This window comes from Notolabrus celidotus, chromosome 8 (genome assembly GCF_009762535.1).
Source record: "Notolabrus celidotus isolate fNotCel1 chromosome 8, fNotCel1.pri, whole genome shotgun sequence".
Classification (NCBI taxonomy): domain Eukaryota; kingdom Metazoa; phylum Chordata; class Actinopteri; order Labriformes; family Labridae; genus Notolabrus; species Notolabrus celidotus.
The window spans coordinates 16,326,625-16,336,263 of NC_048279.1; the positions used below are offsets into that span (position 1 = coordinate 16,326,625).

The 9,639-nt window shown below is 39.2% G+C and overlaps 1 protein-coding gene across 1 annotated transcript; it reads left to right on the plus strand.

Moving 5' to 3' along the window:
• Positions 1-1,965: 1,965 nt before the first annotated feature.
• Positions 1,966-9,135, plus strand: slu7 (SLU7 homolog, splicing factor). The gene is made up of 15 exons (XM_034690574.1): positions 1,966-2,122; positions 2,353-2,515; positions 4,369-4,522; positions 4,608-4,688; positions 4,774-4,938; positions 5,062-5,127; positions 5,237-5,368; positions 5,564-5,661; positions 5,761-5,828; positions 7,313-7,452; positions 7,757-7,918; positions 8,030-8,131; positions 8,226-8,303; positions 8,405-8,521; positions 8,609-9,135. Exons 2-15 carry the CDS (start codon positions 2,361-2,363, stop codon positions 8,786-8,788), a joined length of 1,698 nt encoding a protein of 565 aa, XP_034546465.1. The 5' UTR covers positions 1,966-2,122; positions 2,353-2,360; the 3' UTR covers positions 8,789-9,135.
• Positions 9,136-9,639: the final 504 nt, after the last annotated feature.

Below are 9,639 nucleotides of genomic sequence, written 5' to 3' on the forward strand. Positions count from 1 at the left end.
GCATCACGGACATACGTGATACGTGACCTACATTTTTTGCATCGATCACTGTTGTCTCATTTATTTAGCGAGGAAATGAAAGTAAAGCACTCAAAAAGCGTTATCTAATACAGCTTTAAAAGACTTAAGGGAACATATCTGAAGACTTTACATATTTTTGGTGGATTTGTAAGTCAACATGTTGTTTACTCAATAGTTTGTGAACCATAACTGAATATAAGTTTGGGTTGACAAACTTCAGGTATTTCTTGTGGCTCATTGACACGTCATGGTAAATGGTAAATGGACTTGTACTTATATAGCGCTTTTCTAATCTTTCTGACCACTCAAAGAGCTTTTACACTACTCGTCACATTCACCCATTCATACTCATTCACTCACTGATGGTAGAGGAAGCTACAGTGAGGGACCATCAGTGTTAGCTAATCTCATTCTTTCACATTCACACACCTCTGAACAACAGAGGGAGCAATTTGGGGTTCAGTGTCTTGCTCAAGGACACTTCAGCATGTGACTGCCGGAGCTGGGATCGAACCACCAACCTTTCGATTGATAGACGACCGACTCTGCCAACTGAGCCACAGCCGCCCTGGTCATAAGCTTTGTAAATGTTATTTCAATCAAGGATTTAAAAGCCCAGGGACCTCTTACACATGAAATGCCCCGTATGTGATAGGAAGTTATATGCATCTTTTTTCTTACTGTTGTGGCCAGATTAGGCCCTCAGGGCAAAAATGACCTGCTGCACTCCTATTATTTGACTATACTACCTGCTGGCCATACTTTAGCTGTAGATAACTTGATTAAACATAATTAAGATCATAATAGAAAATGTTCACAAATTTAAAAAAGTAAATTAAGTCAGCAGTAAAGATTATACCTTGAGATCATGTTAGGTCTTACTTATGGGCCCTTTTATCTTTTAATATCTTCCCACTTGTTAAATTAGCCTCTTATTGCAGACAGGGGTCTCAGCTGCAGTGGCCCTGAAGGACAAAACAAATTTACAAAAGTTGAAACACAAAGTTGGAGACAAATTTACATTTTGGGAAACATTTTTACATTTTATAACACAAAATGACATCACTTTTACCAAGGCTAATACAAATTTACATTTAAGAAAGTAAATTAACATTTAAGAAAACAAATTTACAAAAGGTGAAACACTTTTACCATTTCTGAAACAAATTAACATTTCATCTTTACGGAAAGGGAATGTACCAAATACCGTAAGTGATCCAGAAGTGTTGGAGTGAGGGGTTATTTAGTTTGTTTTGATGGAGAGAAACCAAACAGAGCGACATGGTTTACATATTAGGACATCCTGTGGTCTCAGAGAGAGGTGTCAGACCTCAGCTGAAAAAGCATCATGTCTCCGGAAAAGCTCCGACATATCTCCGCAAAACCTTCATCATGTGTCAGAATTCAGATGAAACGGCCTCAGATCACGTAGCCTCAGGCTAAACGGAGTCAGACTCACAACGGGGAAAGTGTTCCATCGTTTGTAAAATTGTCTCAAACTTTGTAAAAGTGTTTTATCTTTAGTAAATTTGTTTTCTTAAATGTAATTTTGTTTTGGACTTGGTAAAGTGTTTTGCTGATATAATTTTGTTTTATAAAATGTAAAAATGCTTTCCAAAATGTAAATTTGTCTCCAACTTTGTAAAAGTGTTTCATCTTTTGTAAATTAGTTTTGTCCTTCAGGGCCACCGTACACAGCAGATCGACCAAAGTCCTTGATCCATAATGAGTGGCAAAAAACTTCAAGTATCAGGGGAATGTGTGCTTGTGTCTCTTCTTGCTCAGTTTGAATGAAAAGCAAGGTCTGGTTAAATACCTGAATCATAAAAGCAAAAACGTCCTTAAGGTTAAGTTGGGGAATCCTGGCGGCATAGTGTAAGCAGCTGTGGCCACTAGATGTCGCCCTACCAGCAGTGAACGGCTTGATCAACACCAGAGAAAAAGACCGGATATGACGTTGTTTTGACTGATCTAAAATGGCGACAATCGTGTGCTAGTCAAAACACAACGTACGAGCACGACTTCAAATAAACATACAAAGAAAAGAAACACTTGTACGAAGGAGGTACCACCCTCTGCTTATTTGTTGGATCATACCAAGGTAATAAAGTTCAATCTAAACACTTTTTTATCAAAGATGAAGAGCTTTCTTCAACGTTACAGTCATTGTTATAAACCTAATACGTAAACATTTCATTTTCAACTTTATCTTCCTACTACTTCTACACAACCTTACACACATGTTCTTGCCTGACAACTCTCGGGGTGGTTTGCTAGTTTGAAAGCTCATTGTTGAATCCTGAATCCTTGAGACGTTTTTCATCGTTGCAGGTTTAGTCATGACCGAGCAGCCCGCCGCCACTGTGAGCTCGGAGGGGATCGTGGGCCTGGATGAGCCCAAGAAGATGACCCGGGAGGACTGGAGGAAGAAGAAGGAGTTGGAGGAGCAGAGGAAGCTGGGAAACGCTCCAGCTGAGGTGGACGAGGAGGGAAAGTAAGTTCGTGAATGGACTAGGAGCAGTGGTGGACAAAGTACACAGCTTCATTACTTAAGTGGAAGTATAGATACTCCATGTCAAATATTTCTCCAATACAAGTGAAAGTTGCTCTGTCAGATTATTACTTGAGTTAAAGTACTGAAGTACTTGCTTTTAAAAATACTGAAGTATTCAAAGTACTTTTTAAAATATCTCAAAACGTATTTTCACAAAGCATAAGTGCAGTCAAGACTACATAGGAGTACATCAGTTACATTATGTTTATCTAGAAACCATTATTTGAAATCTCTAAAAACTATACCAAGGAATAAAATGAGAAACTAAGTTACTCCAAGCACAGACAACTTAGTTTGAAATGTTCATCTGGATTGAAACAAACGTTCTGTAGCTCAACACACTTTCTGAGGTTGGACAGTGAAGTTTTGTATGTTTGGGCAGAGTGGGGAACAGGGAGAACATTTCATCAAACGATACGTATCATTCTTCATTTCAAAAACCTCTAACACGGGCTGAAGATATGACCATGGGTGCTCAGGTGGAGAATTATAGCCATCATTACCACCTCTAAATGAATTGTCTGATCTGAGTGAAATCTGCTCTGTGTTTGCTCCACGTTCAACCGTGGAGAGACGCAGATATACAAGTACGACTAAACCACTGAGACAAACAGAACTACACAAACACATTTTACTGTCTTAGGGATCAGATTTCAGAAAAGATAAGGAAATTCATGAGCTGACTTCAAAGCTAAAGTAGTGAGTAACTAGAGCATTGATAGAAAGTGGAGTGTAGTGGAGTAAAAGTAATAAGTAGCCCAAAAAAGAATACTCAAGTAAAGTACAGATATTCAAAAAAATTACACAAGTACAGTACTCAAGTAAATTTACTTTGTTACTGTCCACCACTGACTAGAAGTGGGTCTCAAACCTAAACAGAAATGAAGACTCCTAAGACAACAACCCATTAATAATTCTCATGTCTTACATCTAGAGGTGGGCAATACGGAAAAATATATTACATCACAATTTTTTTTATCGCAGAATCACAATCACAATTTTATGACCATTGTGGTTATTTTCATGATTATTTCTAAGACTATGTTGCAAGTTTCTGACCAGTACAGCAAAACATATTTCACTATTTAAAACAGTAAAGAAAAAGAACAATTGAACTTGTATGCCACATAAACATTTTGAACAGATGTGTTTTGTCAACTTTTGCAAAGTACGAAAGACATTAAACAAGAATGCCGACATGGGTAAGACTTCAGGTATACCCAGTCTTAAGAGTTTTTTTGTTTCAAATAAAAAGGTAGTGCAGTCTTGCTACCAAGCTAGCATATCAGTCTATTCACTTATGAACCAAATATTGTTTTATTTCACTGGATGAGTTCTCAGATAGTGTAATCTGACACTAAGAGAAACGGACTCTTCTGCTCTGTCACTGAGTGGATACATCGCTTGAGAAACAGGCGATGTATCCACATTGAGATACACTGAGAGCTCACGTGAAAGCTTTATGTAGTGTTGTCATACTCAGTGTTCAGTTATTAGTGTTGCTGTGGAGTCACATAATGTGGCGGATGTGTCATTTGACCAGCCCATGGCCTGCATCAGAGCACTGGGTCAATGCACTGAAACCATTGTCTGCATTTAGCATTACCCTGTAACGGACAGGATGTGCAGGTGTTTTGGATCTCTCTGGATCTTTATCGCATGCCTCTATTTATCCCCAAAGCATGTTCGATAATGGGAATTTATACAATCTGGGGAGTCCCTCTTCAATGTCTTATTCACATCAAAAGCAGTGTTGTTGCATTCATTTGAATCTTTCCTCTTCTCTTTTTAAGGGACATTAACCCTCACATCCCACAGTACATTTCATCAGTGCCATGGTACATCGACCCATCCAAAAGGCCAACATTAAAGCATCAGAGACCACAAGATGAGACTGAGCTACCATACTCATCTGTTGGAGAGTGGTACAAAAGAGGAGTGCAAGAGGTGGGGACAAATCAATGAGTTACTTTATCTCTCTATTAAAAATAAACTTGAAAATTAATCCCTTTTTTTTAAACCCTTTAAATAGAATAATGTCACGACTAAATTTCGAAAGGGAGCTTGTGAAAACTGCGGTGCCATGACGCATAAGAAGAAGGACTGCCTGGAGGTTAGATTGATTTTCTTCCAGAAATGATATTAACTAATTTCTGATGATGTCATTAACAGGGTTACTTTCTAATTTGTTTTGTCAGCGACCAAGAAAAGTTGGGGCAAAGTTCACAGGCACAGGCATAGCTCCAGATGAACACGCTCAGGTACTGCTCGACTTGGACTATGATGGGAAGCGGGACCGCTGGAACGGGTATGATCCTGAGGAACATCAGCGCATTGTGGAAGAGTACGCCAAAGTAGATCTGGTAAGCAGTCGAGTGGTGGATTTATCTGTTTTTAAAACGGAGCATTGCATCCTCAGTCTTTTTTTTTTTTTTACACTTCGTGTTTATTACCTGAATGTGATTTTGAACAATTCTGCCTCTCAGGCCAAAAGGACTCTGAAGGCACAAAAGCTCCAGGATGAGCTGGCCTCTGGAAAACTGGACACAAGTGTGAGTGTGCAATAATGTTTGGATTGTGTTATTGTCTAAATTAAAGAAATTAAAGCCAACTCCCTTGAGTAGAGAGCTTACATTTAATCATGTGATACCATCTCTGTAGGAGCGGGAACATGACAGTGAGGATGAGGATGAAGATAAATATGCGGACGACATCGACATGCCTGGCCAGAACTTCGACTCGAAGAGACGAATCACTGTCAGGAATCTACGTATCAGAGAAGATACAGCCAAAGTAAGAGACATCCTGAAGTCTGATCCCATCTGAACTAATGTGTTGCTCTTTGTTTGTCTGAATGAATATATCAAACAGTATAGACCATGTGTGGCAGCCTCTGTTCTCCAATGTTTAAGTTAATCATTTAAGTTAGAGATGTCACAAACTCATACACAATCATTAATCTGAACTTTTCATGTCTGTTTCTCACAGTACTTGAGGAATTTGGATCCAAACTCGGCATACTACGATCCAAAGACTCGAGCTATGAGAGAGAACCCGTACTCCAACACTGGCATGAACCCTGATGAGTACGTGTCTGCTACTATTTTTCTCGTCATTTAATTTGTTGCATTTTGTTGAAATATTTTAAAATATTAAAACATTTATTGTACTGTTTTGCCTGACAGAGTTGGGTATGCTGGAGACAACTTTGCTCGCTATTCTGGGGACACAATCACTATGGCTACAACACAATGTAAGTCCCCAAGATTTTTTTGTAGCTGTCTCATAACTACTTTGATTTTTTTAATAAGTGTTTGATAGTATAGTGAGGCAATTTCCAATTATATTGATTAGTAGCTTTTTGTAAGTTGTCAAAAAAGCCGGACTGTGTGGAGTTTCACCACTGCAGCAATACAGAAGTCTCATCTTTACTGAGTTTGTTTTACTTAAGTGATGAAACAGGTTGTGGTTACGCGTCAAGTCAAGTCAAATTTTATTTATATAGCACATTTTAAAACAACCGCTGTTGACCAAAGTGCTGTACAAGCTTAAAAACACAATCAATAAAAACAAATAGTTAAAAATAAAAAAGCCACAATAAATAAAAGCAAGATAAAATGTTAGATGTCTCGCTCAACAGGGGTTAAATGCCAATACAAAGAGATGTGTTTTAAGTAACGATTTAAAACTCTCAGTGGTCTGAGCAGTCCTGATATTCAGAGGCAGGCTGTTCCACAGTGTGGGAACAGCCACCGCAAAAGCTTGGTCCCCTCAAGTTTTGAGCCTCACTTTTTGGACATCTAGAAGCACCTGGGGCTTCATGTACAAAGACTTGCGTGGATTTCCTACTGAGACGTGGCATACGCTCAAATCCAGAAAACGTTGTACGCACAAAAATCTCCAGATGTATGAATCTGTGCGCAAGGATCAACAGCTGTAGAGACGTACGTATGCCAGCCATGAAGTTGGCGTGAGGCACCGCACATTTCCACGGTCATTTCACTCTTAATACATCTGAACTCTGCTGTGAAAAAATGCGTACGCCACGTTTTTGTGCATACACACCATTTGTACATGAGGCCCCAGGTGTGTTGACCTGAGTGCTCTGACTGGAGCCTGCAAGTGCCAACACTTGCTTAGGTATTGTGGTGCCAACCCATGTAAACTTTTAAAAACAAACAGCATAATTTTATACTGGATCCTGAAGCTGACGGGAAGCCAGTGAAGAGAAGCCACAGCTGCAGTTCAAATCTGCTTTCAGTCAATGTGACATTTACACATCAGCTCCAAGTTATGTTCTGCACGTAGTTAGGCCAAAGTCCATTATGTAAGGGATAATGTATGGTTATGGTTAGTTACTGTTATCCTAAAATATTGTTTGTTTTGCTCAGAATGTAAATTAGGTAGTAATATCATATCATGATAGGGACTGTGATACAATTGGATGCAAAGTGCACTGCTGTGTTTTGAAAAAAGGATGTTTTTTTAAATTCTAAATGGTATCATAATATATTTAAGTTTATTACAAGAACAAAAGCCCTTTATTTTGATAAAGTCTCATATTGCAATATTATTTTCATTACACAACTTCAAGCCAAACTATATCCACTGTTGACTCGATACCAAAGCAGGTTATACTGACTTAAATGATTGTATAATGTTAAGTGCACAACAGCTATGCGTAATACATTTCTGCAGTAACTTGTAAATACTGGGCATTGGTTTGTTCTGTGACAGTATTTGCCTGGGAGGCCTATGAGAGAGGCTCTGAGGTGCATCTGCAGGCTGACCCCACCAAGCTGGAGCTGCTGCACAAGTCCTTTAAGGTCAAGAAGGAAGACTTCAAAGAGACACAGAGGGACAGCATCCTGGAGAAGGTACACAGTTACATCCCTGGTTGTTGGTTTTTTTGCACTGGCTATTATATAATTGCTTTCTTTTCACACTGTGCTAAATGGGTTTAGTTGAAAACTTTCCAAAACCTGTTGTTGTGTATAGTATCTGTTTTGGAGCAAATGAGACAAAAACAAGTTTGATCTGAATCCCCAGTATAGGATTAAGAAACAGAAGCTGAATATGTTCCTCTCTGTGCTAAATTGCGTAGTGTATAGGGGTCTCAAGTATCCATACTTACAAATATGCGTCACTGATGATGTTTGCGTCCCTGTATGTGATAATCAGTACGGAGGTGAAGAGCACTTGGATGCACCACCCCGGGAGCTGCTCTTGGCTCAGACAGAGGACTATGTGGAGTACTCTCGACACGGTGCTGTGCTGAAGGGGCTCGAGAAGGCCGTGGCTCGTTCCAAGTATGAGGAGGACGTGCTCATCAACAACCACACGGTAAGGATGGTGGAACATCCCGTGGCCTCTGGGATAAAACAACTCATAAAAATCACGACATTTTGTTACTTTTTGTTTGTTTGAGTATTAAACAACATTTTCTGTCTTCAGTGTATTTGGGGCTCTTACTGGATTGACGGCTTCTGGGGATACAAGTGTTGTCACTCCATGGTCAAACAAAGTTACTGCACAGGAGAGGTTGGAGTTGGAATTGTAAGTATAGATGTGCTAACAGATTAAAATGCTGTGGTTTGATGCATTAAGTGTGTTTTTGTAACTTTTATTCTGTTTTTTTAAAACCCTTTAGAACAATACAGACTGTGTCCCATTTGAAGAGGGGCTAATCGAGGAACAGGAGGAAGAAGAGCCAAAGTCTCTGCTGGAGGTAAGTGAAACTGACAGTATTTCATACTCAGTTCTTCCTCTGGTATTTATGTCGTCAGTTCAATTATAGATCCAACTGATGACAATGTTTTAAATCCCCAGATGCATCTAGATAAAATGAAGGAGAAGAAGAAGAAAAAGAAGAGTAAAAAGAACAAGAAGCACCACTCTGACAGTGAGTCAGAAGACGAGGAGAAGAAAAAGGAGAAGCTGAAGAAGGTAAAGTGATATTTGTGTTCATCTCTCTGTACCTCCTTTTTGGCTGATTTCTCTGTGACTGACCGTCATTTTGTTTCTTCCTCTCAGGCGCTGGAAGCTGAGGACAAGAGGGTGAAGCACATAGAGGCCATAATGCAGCTGGATGAGAGGAAGAGGCCATACGCCAGCCTGACGGAAGTGAAGGCGCCCACTGAGGAGGAGATGGAGGCTTTCAGAATGAAACGCTGCCGGCCAGATGATCCCATGGCCTCTTTCCTGGGACAGTGACCACTGTAGATATCTATTGACTTACCTGAATCCTCCCAAAGGACTCAACCGAAGCAGCTGTTCAGTGAAAAAAAAATCTCATTAAACTCAGCTGTCATCATGTACATTTACTTCTGGACCGTCCTGTTTGGTAACCAGTTTAACAGAACGTTTGTACAGTGTTTTTGATAATTTTATCTTGCTTTTTTTTTGTTTTTATTGATGCTCAAAGTTGGACAAAGAAGAAAAATGATTTTGTCTTGTATTAGTTCCCTTAAACTTGAGGGGCCACCCTCAATTTTACGTAATTTGACAAACAACATTTGACTGATGTTACTGCATCCTTTTTAATAAAAAATGAAACTAAACAGTGCTGTGTTGATGCTTTTGTTTTATTTTTTACAAGATTAGCCATGAAGATAAACAGATATAAATGTGCTGTTGTTAATGTTACAACTGTAAACTAGCTGTTTACTGGCCTTTAACAAAAGGCAGTTAAGTAAGATATGACATGAATCAAACTGAAGTAAAAAAATAAATTCAGTATTTTTCTCACAGACCAGCTTCTGCAGCTTCTCTCTCACCATGATGTTTGAGCCTGCAGTGGATCGATGTCTGAAATCCTCCCTTTGCATTTGTCTAGTTTTTAAGTTGTTTGCATTGTTTGGAGATCACTGTTTTTTGGGGTTTTTTTTTACTCAACAATATTTGTATTAGCTTTTTATGCAGATTAATACAGTATAGTGAGCTCTTGGAATGAGCAAAGGATACAAAAAAGAAACAGTAACCCCCTCCCTCGCTCCCTTCAATCCCTGTCTACTGCTGGATATTCATGTCACTGTGCTTAAATATCATATTCTGGAGTTAATTGA

Excerpts from the sequence above, each read along its gene's own strand:
- slu7 (XM_034690574.1), top strand. The coding sequence starts at position 2,361 with ATGACCGAGCAGCCCGCCGCCACTGTGAGCTCGGAGGGGATCGTGGGC. Across the intron at positions 2,516-4,368 it reads GAGGTGGACGAGGAGGGAAA|GGACATTAACCCTCACATCC; the intron begins GTAAGTTCGTGA and ends TCTCTTTTTAAG. Across the intron at positions 5,829-7,312 it reads CACTATGGCTACAACACAAT|TATTTGCCTGGGAGGCCTAT; the intron begins GTAAGTCCCCAA and ends GTTCTGTGACAG.